This window comes from Staurois parvus, unplaced genomic scaffold, assembly GCF_062004578.1.
Source record: "Staurois parvus isolate SC_StPar_1 unplaced genomic scaffold, SC_StPar_1.0 ptg000090l, whole genome shotgun sequence".
NCBI classification, from domain to species: domain Eukaryota; kingdom Metazoa; phylum Chordata; class Amphibia; order Anura; family Ranidae; genus Staurois; species Staurois parvus.
The window spans coordinates 9858077-9878231 of NW_028317886.1; the positions used below are offsets into that span (position 1 = coordinate 9858077).

The 20155-nt window shown below is 45.6% G+C and overlaps 1 protein-coding gene across 1 annotated transcript in view; it reads left to right on the forward strand.

Annotated features, from left to right (window-relative positions):
* The window catches only part of GASK1B (golgi associated kinase 1B), a 95409-nt gene that overhangs the window by 34739 nt on the left and 40515 nt on the right, over positions 1-20155 (forward strand). The window contains exon 2 of the mRNA XM_089670406.1: positions 8997-9211. Within this exon, the coding sequence (XP_089526532.1) occupies positions 8997-9211 (215 nt within the window). The remainder of the gene's footprint in view (positions 1-8996; positions 9212-20155) is intronic.

Sequence of the window (20155 nt, forward strand, 5' to 3'; positions counted from 1 at the left end):
TGGAGTCACATTCTAATCATCTAATTAACTCAAAACACCTGTAATGGTTTCCTGAGGCTTTAAATGGTCTCTCAGTCTGGTTCAATAGGTTACACAATCAAGGGGAAGAATGCCGATTTGACAGTTGTCCAGAAGACCGTCATTGACACCCTCCACAAGGAGGGTATATCCAAAAGGTCATTGCTAAAGAAGCTGGCTCTTCACAGGGTGCTGTATCCAAGCATATTAATAGAAAGTTGAATGGAAGAAAAAAGTGTGGCAGGAAAAGATGCACAAACAACAGATAAGTGCAGCCTTGCAAAGATTGTGAAGCAAAGGCCATTCAAGAATTTGGGGGAGATTCACAAGGAGTGAGCTACGGCTGGTGTCAGTGCTTCAAGAGCCACCACACACAGACGTATCCAGGACATGGGCTACAACTGTCTTATTCCTTGTGCCAAGCCACTCTTGAACCAGAGACAACGTCAGAAGCGACTTAAGGAGAGGTTAAGGGCTAAGAAGAAAAAGAACTGGATTGTTGCTCAGTGGTCCAAAGTAAATTTTGCATTTCATTTGGAAATCAAGGTCTCAGAGTCTGAAGAGTGGAGAGGCGCAGAATCCAAGTTTCATGAGGACCAGTGTGAAGTTTCCACAGTCAGTGATGACTTAGGGAGCCAGGTCATCTGCTGGTGTTCATCCACTGTGTTTTATACCCCTGACATGGGGTGTCCGAAGTCAGCACAGCCTTCTACCAGGAAATTCTAAAGCACTTCATGCTTCCCTCTGCTGACCAGCTTTATGGAGATGCTGATTTTATTTTCCAGCAGGACTTGGATCCTGCCCACACTGTCAAAAGTACCAATACCTGGTTTAATGGTCATGGTATCACTGTGCTTGATTGGCCAGCAAACGCGCTTGACCTAAACCCCATAGAGCAGGGGTACTGAATTAAAATTCATGGAGGTCCAGCCAGTAAAAGATTCTTCCAACAGAGGTGCGGATCGCATGTTTGTGCCATGATTCAGATCCTTCACATCACAATCCCCATCTCCTCTTAGGTTCATATCTTTTTGGCTGGAGAACGGTCATGAAATTGAACATGTTCCCAACCCCCAGAAAAATGTGCTGTACTTCATCAGATGTGCAAGGGTGCCATTAATTGTTAAATGCACCCCCACACATTGCCACCTATGACACATTTTCACACACACCAAGCAGCTTGGTGCAGCGCAATTTTAAAAGAAGGTTCAGGAACGTTTTCCCTGTCTTTCTTTAGGGTAGGGCAGCACTTTAAAATTAATCGGCTGCCAACCTGTGTCACGTGCATGCAAAGGTCTTTCTTTACATCACAGTTTACTCCCTTTCACATCAAAATCCCTCTTCACAGTACTGTCCTCAGCCCCCCCCCGCATAACTGTTGTCCCCTTCATAATTGTCTTCTGCCCCCCCTTACTGTCCTTGGCTTCCCCCATTACTGTCCTCAGCCCTGCTAAAAATGTCTAGAGGGCCCCATTACTGTCCTAAGTCCACCCAGAATTGTCCTCAGCTCCCCCATAAATGTCATCAGCTACCACATCATTGTCCTCAGGTCCCCCATAAATGTCCTCAGCTACCACATATTTGTCCTCAGCCCCCCTTCACATTACTGTCATCAGCCCCCCATTACTGTCCTCAGCCCCCCCAGTACTGTCCTCAGCCCCCCTAACATTACTGTCCTCAACCCCCTTATTAATGCCCTTAGCCCTCCCTCACATTACCGTCCTCAGCTCCCCATTGCTGACCTCAGCCCCCTATTACTGTCCTCAGCCCCCTCCCCACTCACATTACTGTCATCAGCCCTCCATTAATGTCCTCAGCTCCCCCCTTACATTACTACCGCAGCCCCCCTCAAATTAATGTCCTCAGCTCCCCCACTCACATTACTGTCCACAATCCCCCCTCACATTACTTTCCTCAGGCCCCCCACATTACTGACCTCAGCCCCCCCCCCCTTACATTATAGTTCACAGCTCACCTTATACAGTAATTGTCTTTAGCTCTCCTATAATTGTCCTCAGCCCCCCACATTACTGTTCTGCCCCCCATTATTGTCTTGAGCAGCCTTACTGCACATTCCTCCCTCCCTCCAGTCCTACCTTACACGGGAGAGCAAGAGGCACAGGAAGTCTGGAAAGAGGCAGGGAGCAGAGGCCGGGACCTAGCAACCAATCAGCTGCCTGATAGCTTGGGAAGCAAACCCTTCATGCTGAGCTGTATTTCCTCCCGTTGTAGGCTACGAGGATGACAGTGGTGATGGTGGCAGGGTGCAACAGGCTTCTAAATGGTGGGACTGCAGTGGTCTGGGCATGAAAGTGAGTCGGTCCGCATGCAGCCCATGGTCCGCCATTTAGTGATGCCTGCCATAGAGAATCTATGGGGTATTGTCAAGAGGAAGATGAGAGACACCAGACCTAACAATGCACATTAGCTGAAGGCCGCTATCAAAGCAACCTGAGCTATCACAACACCTCAACAGTGCCACAGGCTGATCACCTCCACACCATGCTGCATTACATAGTTAGTTTGGTTGAAAAAAGACAAAAATCCATCCAGTTCAACCATTAAAAAAAATAAATAAATTATAATCCTATACCCACAGTTGATCCAGAAGAAGGCAACCCCCCCCCCCCCAGCAAAGCATGATCCAATTTGCTCCAGCAGGGGAAAAAATTCCTTCCTGATCCCCAAGAGGCAATCGGATATTCCTTGGATCAACTTTATCTATAAATGTTAGTAACCAGTTATATTCTGTTTATCCAAGAAAGAGTCCAGGCCTTTTTTAAAGCAATCTACTGAGCTGGCCAGAACCAACTCTTGGGGGAGTCTAGTCCATATTTTCACAGCTCTCAATGTGAAGAATCCTTGTTTGGAGATTACATTTCATTTCCTCCAGACGTAAAGAGTGCCCCTTGTCCTCTGTGATGACCTCAAGGTGAATAACTCTACACTGAGTTCACTATATGAACCACTGATGTATTTATACATGTTGATCATATCCTCCCTTAATCTCCTCTTCTCAAGAGAGAAATTCAGTTCCTCTAATCATTCCTCATAACTGAGGTCCTCCATGCCTCTTATCAGTTTGGTTGCCCTTCTCTGTACTTTCTCCATTCCCCAGTATTCTTTATGTGAATTGGTGCCCAAAACTGAACTGCATATTCCAGCTGAGATCTTACTAATGATTTGTACAGGGGTAAAATGATATCTCTCTCTCTGGAGTCTATACCTCTTTTGATACAAAAGAGATTAAGCTTGTGATCTACCAGAACTCCAAGATCCTTCTCTACCATTGATTCCCCCAGTTGTACCCACCCTAGTATGTATGATGCATGCATATTCTTAGCCCCCAATTGCATAACCTTACATTTATCAACATTAAACCTCATTTGCCACATAGTTGCCCAATTAAACACTGCATTGAGGTCGGCTTGTAAGTTGGAGACATCCTGTAAGGACGTTATTCCACTGCACAGCTTGGTGTCATCTGCAAAGACTGAAATGGGATTTATAATCTGAGACCCTATGTCGTTTATAAATATATTAATAAGTAAGGGTCCCAACACTGAACCTTGGGGTACACCACTGACAACCCTAGACCATTCAGAGTATTAATCATTAACCACTACTCTCTGAATACAATCTTTTAGCCAGTTTTCTATTCATTTACATACGGATTTTTCCAAGCCTGTAGGCTTTACTTTACAAATTAGCCGTGTGTGGGGAACTGTGTCAAATGCTTTTGCAAAATCGAAGTGAACCACATCCACCGCCACCCCTGTGTCCAAGGTTTTGCTCACCTCCTCATAAAAAGAAATCAGATTTGTTTGACAACTTCTGTCTTTCATGAATCCATGCTGTCTGTTGCTTAAAATATTTTTTTCCAGCAAGAACTCATCTATGTGGTCTTCTATTAAACTCTCCAGTATCTTCCCAACTAAAGAAGTTAAACTAACAGGTCTATAATTACTTGGTAAAGATTTTGACCCCTTTTTAAATATTGGCACCACATTGGCCTTTCACCAATCCAGTGGTACTATGCCAGTCATTAAAGAATCCCTAAAAATTAGAAACAATGGCTCTGAAATTACAGAGCTTAATTATTTAAGGACCCGTGAGTGTATGCCATCTGGTCCAGGTGCTTTATTGACCTTTATTCTGTCTAAATATTTTTGGATCATATCAATTGTGAGCCAATGTAGATCATCTGGAGCTGTGTCAATACCATGCCCATTATGGACAAGAGCTCCCCCATGGTCCTTTTGTATACACAGAGCTGAAGAAGGTATTTAATAAATTTGCCTTCTCTTTGTCCCCAGTCACCCACTCTAGATTATTTTGTAAAGGGCCTACATGCTCGGACCGAATCTTTTTTACTAATAATATATTTGAAGAATTTTTTGGGGTTGGTCCTGCTATCTTTTGCAATCTGTCGTTTGTTTTCAATTTTTACATATTCTGTTATATTCTTTGTAATGTTTAAACGATGATAGCGTTCCTTCATTTTTATATTTAATAAAAGCTCTTTTCTTATTATTTATAGCTTTTTTAACTTTGGCGGTAAGCCACATAGATTTGATTTTTAGCCTTTTAAACCTTTTTGCTCATGGGAATTAATTTTGCAGTGTGTTCACATACAGTCTTTTTGAAGAACTCCCATTTCTGTGTTGTGTTCATTGATGCCAATATTCCCTCCCAGTCTAAGTCTTGGAGAGCAGCTCTCAGCCTTGGAAAATTAGCTCTCTTAAAATTGAGCGTATTTTTTTCCCATATGTGCTTGCTGTTTACAGCTAACAATAAATTCAATGAAGTTATGGTCACTGCTACCCAGATGTTCTTTTATATGGACATTCGTAATAAACTCTACATGGTTTGAGATTACCAGGTCCAGCAGAGCATCATTCCTAGTTGGGGCCTCTATGAACTGTACCATAAAATTGTCCTGTAGTAGATTTAAAAATGTTTGCCCTTTAACTGTTCCTGCAGTACCATTACTCCAGTCAATTTCTGGGTAATTAAAATCCCCCATTATTATCACTGTCCCTTGTAGCCCTTTCGATCTGTGCAAGGAGCTGAGTCTCTACCTCCTCATTAACACTGGGAGGCCTATAACAAACTCCAATGATTACCTTTGTAGTACGCACCCCCATGTGCAGTTCCACCCATAATGCTTCAGCCTCATTACATTCTCCATCAACTAGGTCCTCTTTCACACTTTCTCTGAGATCACTTCTCACATAGAGACAGACATCACAACCTTTCCTATTTACCCTGTCTCTCTGAAAGAGAACATAGCCAGGAATATTAATGGCCCTGTCATGTGAAAAATGAAGCCAAGATTCAGCAATATCAATTAAATCATAGTTCTATTCATGCGCCAAACCTTCCAACTCACCTATTTTGCTTGGCAGACATCTGCCATTGGTGAACAAACACTTATTTCATTGACACCTTGTGCACACGTATTTTGCATATTTTTTTATTTTCATACAAATGGTACCAATTCTATTGGTTGTTTGTAACATGGAAACCTTCTTATCATCTACCATAGCCCTCCCCTCCATCTTTTCCCATTCCACACACCAATAAGTACTGACCCCTCGATCCTGGTTTAAATATTCCTCCAGCCTTCCCATAAACCTGCCTCCCAGCACAGCAGACCCCCTTCCATTTAGGTGCAAACCATCTCTACCATATAGGCTGCATCCCAATTAAAAGTTGGCCCAGTGCTCTAGAAACCCAAATCCTTCCCTCTTACACCAGATCTTTAGCCACGCATTGAGTTCTTTCATCTCCCCCTGTCTTTCCAGAGAATATCACCTTGGAGGTCCTTCTCTTCAACTTGCAGCCTAGTTATGTAAATTGATTCTTAAGGAGCCGCCGCCTTCCATGTGTTCTGTCATTGGTTCCAACAAGCATTGATGCAGTAATTCATGCAAAAGGAGCCCCTAACAAGTATTGAGTGCATAGTATACTGTACATGGACATACTTTTCAGTAAGTCAACATTTCTGTATTAAAAATACTTTTTTTATTTGTCATATGTAATATTGTAATTTTCTGAGATACTGAATTTTGGGTTTTCACTAACTCTTAGCCGTAATCATCAAAATTAAAAGAAAGAAATGCTTAAAATATATCACTATGTGTGTAGTGAACCTATATAATATATGAGTTTCACTTTTTGAAATGAATTACTGAAATAAATTAACTTTTTAATGATATTCTAATTTAGAGATGCACCTGTATAGCCATAGTTTACATGACTCCCAGTAACCATTATTCATCAAATCTAGTATATCCCATATGGAAAGTATGGATGATTTTCCTCCAAAGATATACAGTCCAATAAAAACTGTAATCCAAGAGAAATGGTGGCAATGATTCATTCCAAATGTAATCAAAACATGTAGTCCAGAGGAGGATACCATATATACCATCTCCTCTAATGTATACATCTTCAAAGTGACCTCCCTCAGAGGTAGGCTGATGTTGGCTGCAGGCTGTGGCAGCCGGATAATCTGGCAAAAACGGCCATAATGGACACTGGGAGTCATGTAAACTATGAATATACATATATTGTAAATATTTGCACCTCACAAAGTCTATATGGTTTACCAACACATGCAGTATATAGTGTCTAGGTTCTCCCTTACAGGAACATCTGAGGCTCGTGAAGATGTTTTTATTATATTTTGTATGTCTATATGCATGTACAATTAAGGGAGTTGTTTATATGTTCTGGCCACAGATTTACATTTAATATATGGTCTATAAAAAAAACACTAAATCTGGTTAACTAATCCTTTTTGTTTTTGGTTTATATAGATATTTGATTAGGGGTTCCCAGATTACTAATATTATATGGGACCTGTCAAGCTATTGTTATGAACTTTTTTTTACTGACGGAGCACCTTTTTTTTACTGACAATCTGAAAAAATGATAGAACTCCTGTAAGAAACAATAGATATTTAAACGGTATAAATACAATCTGTAAACACTGACAATACCCATAATAGGTAATTGACCTGGGGTACATGTAAAAAGTCAACACAGCATGACAAATTATCAGCCACCCTGCAGAATTAAGGTCTGTTATGCATGCCAAAGAGAACAGTGGGTATGTCCAGATTGTGTTTCATGCTGGAAGTGGCCTAAAAGAGGATGAATAAAGAGAATCAGTCCCTGACCACCTACCTCTAAATGAACATAGTAGATTTTTGGGTGAGTACACATTTCCATGTTCTAGGTGCTTAGCTATATAGTGTGGCGATTTTCACTCGACATGTCAAGTTTCACATGCAGCATCACCTGGCAAAATGAGCCTGTTGAGCTCAATGGGGCTGCACATCAGCAGCAAAGCCAAATGTTTGACTTGTATGTGCTGCATACAGAGTGCTGAGTACAGTAGTGTCCCCTTTTTTCCCAAATCGCCCCCACCCCCAGTACAGTGATCTACGCCCACCCCCAAATCCCCGTCCTTGACAGTACCTGATAGAGAAGTACGACTACAGAAGAGAAGGATAGGTTACTCAGCGCACAGGCTTCAGGAACTGTTGCTGCCAGGCAAGTACCAGGTTCCAACTGCCTGTCTATGCAAAGAGGCGGCAATCGGAGCACAGTTGAGATCATTTCACAGCCAGAACTTGAGGAGCAGGAATGAGAAATGTGGCCGCCTGCTCCTTCTGCCGCCGGCTCCAGCTTGCTACTGTTTAAAAATAATCCCAACTGGCTCCAAACTCTGTCTGGATAAATGACTATGGGTGCTGCATCAAGCTGTCAAGGGGTTCTTTCCTACACTTGCCAAGCCCAAACTAACCTGCCTGAAAAAAAGGACTGATTTCTACTGACATAAAATCTCTCTAACATACATTTACTGACAGCTGTAAAAAAAAAATCACAGTTTTTTTACGAACTGTCAGTAAGTTTACTGATGGTTGGCAACCCTGCTGGGCATAGGGGAATGCTAGCTGCCAGGGTGGAAGATGGAAGTAAAACTGTTTTTCCATTCTGGCCCTGTCCATGTTCCTTCAAACTCCATTGCCCTGGCTTTTGAATCAAAATCATCCATGTTAAGGGTGGGTCCGAGACTTCTGGGTCTACTCACTAAAGTCAGAGGCAATGTAATTTCTAGCAAAAGTACAACAGTAAGATGCTACATGATTGTGGCCAGGAAAGGAGTGGGCACAGCAGTTATTGATTGTACAAACAGGAAATAGGGGACTAAGTGCCTTATTATGTAGGGTACAAGGAGTGATTTGGCAGTAGCTACAGCATTACAATTACAATAAATGACTTTGTGATAAAAAGAAAAAGCATAAAAATTTCTACCCATAGTTCAGCTTTAAGAAGTGCAGTCTTATTCTTGGGGTTCTTAGAATTTGCTCCTATATGAGTCTAGGATTTACACCTCTCCAGGCATTTGTGCTTCTCCAGATTTATCCACTGCTCCACCACTCTGTAAAAGTGCATACTATAGAAATGAATGGCTGCCTTGTGGACTTTATCAAACTTGGGTACAAAAATATAAAATCACAGTAGGGGGAGAAGAGATATTTGACGCGCTTCGCACTATACTAGTGCTGTGTGCTATCCATTCTAATCATCAGATCATGTCATTTCTTCATAGAAACCTTTGGTTTCATTCACAATAGACTCATAAAGAATACGTTCACTACTACATAGGTTCTTTCTCATCAGTGCTCATGCCAAAACAAGCTATTTTAGCGTGGGGGTTGGTGTCCAAAAAAAATGCAGCAAGTCAATAATTTTCTATATGCCCTTGCTGTGAGCTTTCATTGATCTGTGCAGTTTAACACAAGTCATTGCACATGGAGTCACCAAGCCCTAAATAATGATGATAACATAGTTGGCTAACATTGAAATGTGGATTGTTGCTAATGGCAGTATCTGGAGTCCCCATTTACCCAGTCTGAAATAAGCATAGTAAAATATTCTATATGTGCATTTTTGTTTTTCAGACATCCTGCCATGTCCAGTTATACTTTGGGATTCCTCCTTGTCTCCTACTGATAACATCACACAGTCATCTGTCAAACTTAAGTGGAAAACCTACCAAAAAATCCTTTCCCACAAGTGTTGGTTAAATGGAAAAACTCCAAAGGCAGACCTGGGCTGTCCAGACGTCCATCACCATGAGTGGTCCAAAATGGCACTTTTTGATTTTCTTCTACAAGTAAGGAAGCTTGTTATCCTGCTGAAAAAATAACATTTTTTATATGTATAGATACAGTATTTTATGAATAAGTAGCTTTAGTAATAATAATTTATCCAACATAAATAATTATACTTTAAGACAGTGCTTGATAAACCTCGGTCGTCAGGTCACAATGGCAACTATATACTGATGATGTGGTCACTGAAGTCTTTTTTTGCAGTCTTATTGACTGGCATTTCTCCAGTCATCACTAGGAAGTGTCTGAAATAAAAACAGCTGACAATCCATATTGGGATCATAACTTTGTGTGTCCTGGGATCAGAGTGATTAGTACACTAAACTTCTGCACCTGTGCATCATACTCCATATTCTCCAGCATCAGGTCTGGTGCTTAGTTTTCTATTCTTGCTTATCTGATATGCTGAAATAGTTATGGTGCCCATACAATAGATGAAAAAACATTCAAAAATCTGTCATTTGGACAGTTCATTCGTTTTTCGCCCAGTTAATGGGCACAAATCGAAAATCGGTAGTGTAGTTTTTGAACCAAAGAATTGAAGGAAAAGTTTGGAACACTTCTCCCGGACAGAGGATAAACTGAAAGGTTAATGTGTTTCTCGTCCATTTAAAAATCAAATGTTTGTATTGCGCATATGTGACAAAACAAATGAAAAATGTACTCATTTATGTCCATTGAACAATTTATTGTTTGAAAATCGGTCATTACATGATGGCAATAGCGCTTGCTCTCGCGACTGTGTGTTCGCTTTTCAGAAACGCGCTTTGACATTTTTCAACCAGTGTATGGCTAGTAGAGATGAGCGAAGTATTCAAAAATTCGATTCGACTGATTCGGCGAATTCGTGGAAAAATTTCGATTCGAGTCGAATATATTCGCTGTGAATTTAACTTAAAAAAGGGTGTTTCTAGGCTTCAGAGAGACTTAATATTAGTGCTGAACACTGTACCTTTAATTTAAATGCCCTTGGAGTCTGCTGGGGAAGAGAAATAATACTGTCAGGCAGTATGACATGCAGATGAGTGCCGTCGATCTTAGAATCACCGCACACTTCACTCATTTGGCCAGTCACGGGGCCAAAACCAGAGTGTGGAGCCACAGTGTGGCGGTGGAGGCAGCAGCAATGGGAGGCCATACAGCACCCTATGACAAAAATGGAAACCACCAGCAGTGTGAGGAGACCTGAAAGTGGCACATGGCAGAGTGTGGCGATAGAGACAGCAGCAATGGGAGGCCGTACAGGGACCCATGACACACTCTGGACCTGGCAGCAGCATGAGGAGGCGGTACAGGGGCCCATGGCAGATTACGGGCCTGGCAGCAGCATGAGGAGTCGGTACGGGGGCCCATGGCAGATTACGGGCCTGGCAGCAGCAATGGGAGGCCGTACAGGGACCCATGACACAATCTGGACCTGGCAGCAGCATGGGGAGGCGGTACAGGGGCCCATGACAGATTACGGGCCTGGCAGCAGCATTTGGAGTTGGTACGGGGGCCCATGACACACTCTGGACCTGGCAGCAGCATGAGGAGGCGGTACAGGGGCGCATGACAGATTACGAGCCTGGCAGCAGCAACTTGGACAGGAGGACGTTCAGTTTCTGCACCGTCTGGTGCGTGCTCGCAAACTGTTGTCTCTTGGAAACGGATTCCAAGAAAGACTGCTGACGGAATCCGTGAAGAGGAGTAGCAGGAGAAGGAGCATCTGAACGAGCGGAATATGCCAACAAGCGACAACAGGGGCCCATGACAGATTACGGGCCTGGCAGCAGCATGAGGAGTCGGTACGGGGGCCCATGGCAGATTAGGGGCCTGGCAGCAGCTATGGGAGGCCCGTAATCTGCCAGCACCCTATGACAAAAAATGGAACCCACCAGCAGTGTGAGGAGACCTGAAAGTGGCACATGGCAGAGTGTGGCGATGGAGACAGCAGCAATGGGAGGCCGTACAGGGACCCATGAGAGACTCTGGACCTGGCAGCAGCATGAGGAGGCGGTATAGGGGCCCATGGCAGATTAGGGGCCTGGCAGCAGCTATGGGAGGCCCGTAATCTGCCAGCACCCTATGACAAAAAATGGAATACACCAGCAGTGTGAGGAGACCTGAAAGTGGCACATGGCAGAGTGTGGCGATGGAGACAGCAGCAATGGGAGGCCGTACAGGGACCCATGAGAGACTCTGGACTTGGCAGCAGCATGAGGAGGCGGTATAGGGGCCCATGGCAGATTAGGGGCCTGGCAGCAGCTATGGGAGGCCCGTAATCTGCCAGCACCCTATGACAAAAAATGTAACACACCAGCAGTGTGAGGAGACCTGAAAGTGGCACATGTTTGGGGCATGATTCATGGCGGATTTAGTCAGTTGTGTCAGGAACTGGTGGTTTGAAATCCAGACTAATCCACGCCTGATTCATTTTCACAAACGTCAGTCTCTCCACACTTTGGGTGGACAGTCGTGTCCTCCGCGGAGTTGCAATACCTCCTGCCGCACTAAACACGCGCTCCGATGCCACGCTACTGGCCGGGCATGACAGCCTTTCAAGGGCAAATTCAGCTAGTTGGGGCCAAAGGTCAAGTTTCGTTGCCCAGTAGTCAAGGGGATTGTCTACCTCGGTTGGCAGGGTGCTGTCCAAGTAGGCCTAAGCCTGTTGTTTGAGGTCCTGCTCCAGGTCCACCTGATGCTGCTGCTGCTGCTGCTGCGGCTGGTTAGTAGTTTCCTCACTGCGCTGGTGAAGAAAGCTACTCATCATCGACTGCAGACTGAGGCAGCCGCTGCTGGTGGAGCTGCCACTGCTCCTACCACCCCACCCCTCCCCTGCTGCCATGGCAGCGGAACGCGAGCGCACAGGGCCCACAGTGTCTGAGGATGGACGTTGGCGCAGACAGGCAGAGACCAGCTGACTACATAGGTGGTTTTTATAGTACGTTATTTTGGCCTCCCTCTCAGCAGGTGTGAAAAAGGCCACCATTTTTGAACGGTAGCGAGGGTCCAACAAGGTGGACAGCCAAAAGTCATCCCTCTGTCTGATGGTTATTATTCGGCTGTCGCTACGCAAGCAACCGAGCATGCTATGGGCCATTTGTGCCAAGGAATGCGAGGGACTCCCTGCCTCCATCTCCACAGCATACTGCCACGGTGCGTCTGGGTCCTCTGTCTCCTCCTCCTCCTCCTCTACCAGATGCTCCTGCTCCTCCACTCCTGTCCACTGAGTGGAAAAACCACCCATTTCACTCAATAATTCCTGAGCACCAATGTCCTCCTCTACCTCCTCCTCTTCTTCCTGTCCTGCCCCCACAGGGGTCATGTGGCGTTGAGATCTGTGCGCCACGTCTACCGCACCCTGACCAGCCATTGTTAACAGCATTTGTTCCAGGACGTGCAACAGAGGAATGACGTCGTTCATCCCATAGTCCTGCCGACTCACGAATAGCGTGGCCTCCTCAAAGGGCCTGAGCAAGCGCAGGTGTCACGCATGAGCTGCCAATGGCTGACATCTAAGTTACACAGGGAGTACCTTTATCCGCTTTTAACATCAGGAAATCGGTGATGGCCTTTCGCTGTTCGTAAAGGCGGTCTAACATATGTAGGGTTGAATTCCACCTTGTTGCAACGTCACAGCATGAGGAGTCGGTACGGGGGCCCATGGCAGATTACGTGCCTGGCAGCAGCAATGGGAGGCCCGTAATCTGCCAGCACCCTATGTCAAAAAATTCAACACACCAGCAGTGTGAGGAGACCTGAAAGTGGCACATGGCAGAGTGTGGCTATGGAGACAGCAGCAATGGGAGGCCGTACAGGGACCCATGACACACTCTGGACTTGGCAGCAGCATGAGGAGGCGGTATAGGGGCCCATGGCAGATTAGGGGCCTGGCAGCAGCTATGGGAGGCCCGTAATCTGCCAGCACCCTATGTCAAAAAATTCAACACACCAGCAGTGTGAGGAGACCTGAAAGTGGCACATGGAATGAGAGACTGTGGACCTGGCAGCAGCATGAAGAGGCGGTATAGGGGCCCATGGCAGATTAGGGGCCTGGCAGCAGCTATGGGAGGCCCGTAATCTGCCAGCACCCTATGTCAAAAAATTGAACACACCAGCAGTGTGAGGAGACCTGAAAGTGGCACATGGCAGAGTGTGGCGATGGAGACAGCAGCAATGGGAGGCCGTACAGGGACCCATGAGAGACTCTGGACCTGGCAGCAGCATGAGGAGGCGGTATATAGGGGCCTATGGCAGATTAGGGGCCTGGCAGCAGCTATGGGAGGCCCGTAATCTGCCAGTACCCTATGTCAAAAAATTCTACACACCAGCAGTGTGAGGAGACCTGAAAGTGGCACATGGCAGAGTGTGGCGATGGAGACAGCAGCAATGGGAGGCCGTACAGGGACCCATGAGAGACTCTGGACCTGGCAGCAGCATGAGGAGGCGGTATATAGGGGCCTATGGCAGATTAGGGGCCTGGCAGCAGCTATGGGAGGCCCGTAATCTGCCAGCACCCTATGTCAAAAAATTCTACACACCAGCAGTGTGAGGAGACCTGAAAGTGGCACATGGCAGAGTGTGGCGATGGAGACAGCAGCAATGGTAGGCCGTACAGGGACCCATGAGAGACTCTGGACCTGGCAGCAGCATGAGGAGGCGGTATATAGGGGCCTATGGCAGATTAGGGGCCTGGCAGCAGCTATAGGAGGCCCGTAATCTGCCAGCACCCTATGTCAAAAAATTCTACACACCAGCAGTGTGAGGAGACCTGAAAGTGGCACATGGCAGAGTGTGGCGATGGAGACAGCAGCAATGGGAGGCCGTACAGGGACCCATGACAGACTCTGGACCTGGCAGCAGCATGAGGAGGCGGTATATAGGGGCCTATGGCAGATTAGGGGCCTGGCAGCAGCTATGGGAGGCCCGTAATCTGCCAGCACCCTATGTCAAAAAATTCTACACACCAGCAGTGTGAGGAGACCTGAAAGTGGCACATGGCAGAGTGTGGCGATGGAGACAGCAGCAATGGGAGGCCGTACAGGGACCCATGACAGACTCTGGACCTGGCAGCAGCATGAGGAGGCGGTATATAGGGGCCTATGGCAGATTAGGGGCCTGGCAGCAGCAATGGGAGGCCCGTAATCTGCCAGCACCCTATGTCAAAAAATTCAACACACCAGCAGTGTGAGGAGACCTGAAAGTGGCACATGGCATGAGAGACTGTGGACCTGGCAGCAGCATGAAGAGGCGGTATAGGGGCCCATGGCAGATTAGGGGCCTGGCAGCAGCTATGGGAGGCCCGTAATCTGCCAGCACCCTATGTCAAAAAATTGAACACACCAGCAGTGTGAGGAGACCTGAAAGTGGCACATGGCAGAGTGTGGCGATGGAGACAGCAGCAATGAGAGGCCGTACAGGGACCCATGAGAGACTCTGGACCTGGCAGCAGCATGAGGAGGCGGTATATAGGGGCCTATGGCAGATTAGGGGCCTGGCAGCAGCTATGGGAGGCCCGTAATCTGCCAGCACCCTATGTCAAAAAATTCTACACACCAGCAGTGTGAGGAGACCTGAAAGTGGCACATGGCAGAGTGTGGCGATGGAGACAGCAGCAATGGGAGGCCGTACAGGGACCCATGACAGACTCTGGACCTGGCAGCAGCATGAGGAGGCGGTATATAGGGGCCTATGGCAGATTAGGGGCCTGGCAGCAGCAATGGGAGGCCCGTAATCTGCCAGCACCCTATGTCAAAAAATTCAACACACCAGCAGTGTGAGGAGACCTGAAAGTGGCACATGGCATGAGAGACTGTGGAACTGGCAGCAGCATGAAGAGGCGGTATAGGGGCCCATGGCAGATTAGGGGCCTGGCAGCAGCTATGGGAGGCCCGTAATCTGCCAGCACCCTATGTCAAAAAATTCAACACACCAGCAGTGTGTGAGGAGACCTGAAAGTGGCACATGGCAGAGTGTGGCGATGGAGACAACCCACCGACTGTTTTGCTCGCTGCCAAGCTGCCACCCTCTTCTCCTGATGATGCGGAAGCAATAGCCTGATGACGACGAGGCTGCCAAGTGCGATCAGCCTCATCATCATCAATTAGGGTCTCCGCCTCACTACTAGCCCCCTCGGCTGCGTGTGGGTCAGGAGACAGACCTGTCTCTACACCGGCTACCGAGCCACTCTCCTCGCCACTACCGAGCCACTCTCCTCGCCATGTCTCCCCCCGTTCCTGACCGCCCTCTGTTAGCTCTTCCTCACTGTACTGGATGACACCGGGAGCACTAGCCTCTGGCTGCGAATAGTGCTGCCTCGACCCCTTCCTCTGCTGCCACGTCTGCTCGCTCCTAAAACATTGCCTCCTCTGCCACTCCTCTGCATGTTGTCTGACATACTCTTTAATTAAACGATTCTGTGTCCCTGAGTAACAATTCTGTGGCCCTAAGTAACGGTTCTGTGGCCCTCAGTAACAGTTCTGTGTCCCTGAGTAACAATTCTGTGTCTGTGCGAGTAACAATTCTGTGGCCCTAAGTAACAGTTCTGTGGCCCTCAGTAACAATTATGTGTCCCTAAGTAACGGTTCTGTGGCCCTCAGTAACAATTCTGTGTCCCTGTGTAACAATTCTGTGTCTGTGCGAGTAACAATTCTGTGGCCCTAAGTAACAGTTCTGTGGCCCTCAGTAACAGTTCTGTGTCCCTGAGTAACAATTCTGTGTCTGTGCGAGTAACAATTCTGTGGCCCTAAGTAACAGTTCTGTGGCCCTCAGTAACAGTTCTGTGTCCCTGAGTAACAATTCTGTGTCTGTGCGAGTAACAATTCTGTGGCCCTAAGTAACAGTTCTGTGGCCCTCAGTAACAGTTCTGTGTCCCTGAGTAACAATTCTGTGTCTGTGCGAGTAACAATTCTGTGGCCCTAAGTAACAGTTCTGTTGCCCTCAGTAACAATTCTGTGGCCCTAAGTAACGGTTCTGTGGCCCTCAGTAACAATTCTGTGTCCCTGTGTAACAATTCTGTGTCTGTGCGAGTAACAATTCTGTGGCCCTAAGTAACAGTTCTGTGGCCCTCAGTAACAGTTCTGTGTCCCTGAGTAACAATTCTGTGTCTGTGCGAGTAACAATTCTGTGTCTGTGCGAGTAACAATTCTGTGGCCCTAAGTAACGGTTCTGTGGCCCTCAGTAACAGTTCTGTGTCCCTGTGTAACAATTCTGTGTCTGTGCGAGTAACAATTCTGTGGCCCTAAGTAACAGTTCTGTGGCCCTCAGTAACAATTCTGTGTCTGTGCGAGTAACAATTCTGTGTCTGTGCGAGTAACAATTCTGTGGCCCTAAGTAAAGTTTCTGTGGCCCTCAGTAACAGTTCTGTGTCTGTGCGAGTAACAATTCTGTGTCTGTGCGAGTAACAATTCTGTGGCCCTAAGTAAAGTTTCTGTGGCCCTAAGTAACAATTCTCTGGCACTCAGTAACAATTCTGTCTGTCCCTGAGTAACAATTCTCTGGCACTCAGTAACAATTCTGTCTGTCCCTGAGTAAAAATTCTGTGGCCCTAAGTAAAGTTTCTGTGGCCCTGAGTAACAATTCTCTGGCACTCCGTAACAATTCTGTCTGTCCCTGAGTATGAATTCTGTGGCCCTAACTAGCGTTTCTTTGTCCCTAAGTAACAGTTCTGTGGCCCTGAGTAACAATTCTGTGTCTGTGCGAGTAACAATTCTGTGTCCCTAAGTAACAGTTCTGTGGCCCTCAGTAACAGTTCTGTGTCTGTGCGAGTAACAATTCTGTGTCTGTGCGAGTAACAATTCTGTGGCCCTAAGTAAAGTTTCTGTGGCCCTCAGTAACAGTTCTGTGTCTGTGCGAGTAACAATTCTGTGTCTGTGCGAGTAACAATTCTGTGGCCCTAAGTAAAGTTTCTGTGGCCCTAAGTAACAATTCTCTGGCACTCAGTAACAATTCTGTCTGTCCCTGAGTAACAATTCTCTGGCACTCAGTAACAATTCTGTCTGTCCCTGAGTAAAAATTCTGTGGCCCTAAGTAAAGTTTCTGTGGCCCTGAGTAACAATTCTCTGGCACTCCGTAACAATTCTGTCTGTCCCTGAGTAACAATTCTCTGGCACTCAGTAACAATTCTGTCTGTCCCTGAGTAAAAATTCTGTGGCCCTAAGTAAAGTTTCTGTGGCCCTGAGTAACAATTCTCTGGCACTCCGTAACAATTCTGTCTGTCCCTGAGTATGAATTCTGTGGCCCTAACTAGCGTTTCTTTGTCCCTAAGTAACAGTTCTGTGGCCCTGAGTAACAATTCTGTGTCTGTGCGAGTAACAATTCTGTGGCCCTAAGTAACAGTTCTGTGGCCCTCAGTAACAGTTCTGTGTCTGTGCGAGTAACAATTCTGTGTCTGTGCGAGTAACAATTCTGTGGCCCTAAGTAACAGTTCTGTGGCCTTCAGTAACAATTCTGTGTCTGTGCGAGTAACAATTCTGTGTCTGTGCGAGTAACAATTCTGTGGCCCTAAGTAAAGTTTCTGTGGCCCTAAGTAACAATTCTCTGGCACTCAGTAACAATTCTGTCTGTCCCTGAGTAACAATTCTCTGGCACTCAGTAACAATTCTGTCTGTCCCTGAGTAAAAATTCTGTGGCCCTAAGTAAAGTTTCTGGGGCCCTGAGTAACAATTCTCTGGCACTCAGTAACAATTCTGTCTGTCCCTGAGTAACAATTCTCTGGCACTCAGTAACAATTCTGTCTGTCCCTGAGTAACAATTCTGTGGCCCTAAGTAAAGTTTCTGTGGCCCTAAGTAACAATTCTCTGGCACTCAGTAACAATTCTGTCTGTCCCTGAGTAACAATTCTCTGGCACTCAGTAACAATTCTGTCTGTCCCTGAGTAAAAATTCTGTGGCCCTAATTAAAGTTTCTGTGGCCCTAAGTAACAATTCTCTGGCACTCAGTAACAATTCTGTCTGTCCCTGAGTAACAATTCTCTGGCACTCAGTAACAATTCTGTCTGTCCCTGAGTAAAAATTCTGTGGCCCTAATAACGTTTCTGTGGCCCTAAGTAACAATTCTCTGGCACTGAGTAACAATTCTGTCTGTCCCTGAGTATGAATTCTGTGGCCCTAACTAGCGTTTCTTTGTCCCTAAATAACGATTCTGTGGCCCTCATTAACAAGTCTGTGTCCCTGAGTAATGGTTCTCTGTCCCTAAGTAACTTTTCTCTGTCCCCAATTATCGTTTCTGTGGCCCTAACTCTGTCCCTGTCCCTAGTACAGAGCGGTCTGCCTCTGTTCAATAACTGCAGGCAAATGAAGAATTCCAAAATGGCCGCTATTTATAGCTCGACCATTACACAGTGCTGGCTGGCTGGCTGCTGATTGGCTGATGCGATCACATGTAGTTGAGGAATGCATTATGGGTCAGCGCGCCTTGTCTGCGCGCCCTCCCAGACATCCCCGCTCCGTCGCCGCACATGTCAGCCGCCATTTTCTGAAAAATTTCGATTCGCGCGTCCGAATTAGGCTATTTTTCAGATTCGGCACGAATCGAAATTTTTCCGATATTCGACTCGAATTCCACTTCGGATACTTCGATTCGCTCATCTCTAATGGCTAGCATTAGTATTGATTTCATTACTCCCTTGGGGAGACCAGTGCTTTATACTCCATAATCTTTAGTGTCAGGCCCAATATTTTCTAGGGTGTCCTGGGAGCAGGCCTCATTGGATGGACCAATGTTTTATACTCTATATCAGAGGTAGGCAACCTCGGCACCCAAGCTGTTGTTGAATAACAATGAAGCATTGCACAATGTAATGAAGCATTGCAAAACAGACAGCCATGTACTATAGACATTGAATTTCACACTTTCATCAGTTTTACCTGATTGAAGTGTTAAGGTAACTGCTCTATAATCACAGTTGTGAGGCCCAATACTTCCCAATGTGTTACAAGCTTTTTCATTGACACATTTGCACACATATATTTTACTGTGTGTCAATAGAATCAGACTGAGTAGTTTGACGACTGTATTTTGCTGGCTCATAACTCTTTAAGCTGGCTCCAGGTTCCAGATTCAAGGAGAAATTTGTACAGGCCTGCTTTAAGAAGTTTCCAGCAGCATTGAAAATTTTTATAAAAATCATGTAGGCACAGTGACCCTCTTCTCAGATTTGCACCATTCCACTGTTAATGACTTATTATTTTTTATAATTCAATCATATTGCAGGTCCCTAAATCAAAGAACGAAAAGTGTTGAATGCTGAATGCTTTGATCTACCTAAGCCAGTCTTGGTTACTGCAATGGTGGTGTTCTAAAAAGGTGACTAGTGATCACTAACATTATGTTATGATCATATACAATAGTAATATAGACAGATATGTCACCTATAATGACAAGTGCTTAGATATCTGTCCTTCCGTACCTCACATGTCCCAGCAACAGTATACTAATCTTTTTGTTTTCTTCTGCAATAGTATGTGTCTTTATAACTGTGACTTGTAATTCTTTTTCACCCTTTTCACTATAGAAGAACACATACAGTTACCGTACTTATATACATGCGTTCCATTTCTTGCTTGCTGAATAATTCTCTAATTAAGAAGTACGAGTAAGAATTTAGCCACATAGCAGTAAACATTTCCAGAACTAAGATTGATGGTAGGCTACTGGTAAAAATGTGATCTTTGCGTTATCCTGTGTTTAGTTTGATACACCTATAAATCAGCCACAGACAACATACCACAGCATCATACAACCAGTAGCAATACTCACAGAATTTATGAGAGCAATGACAAGCTGAAAAGGAGGAAACAGCTGCAATCCTGGTAAAAAGAGCTCATTCATACCAATCTGCATTATTACATTATTTACACAGCAGAATGGTCATTTCCTGCAGGAAAAAAGTGCAAAAACCACCCAATGCTAATTAGTGGATATGCTAGTACTAAATGCATTGCACTGATATGAAATAGAAATAA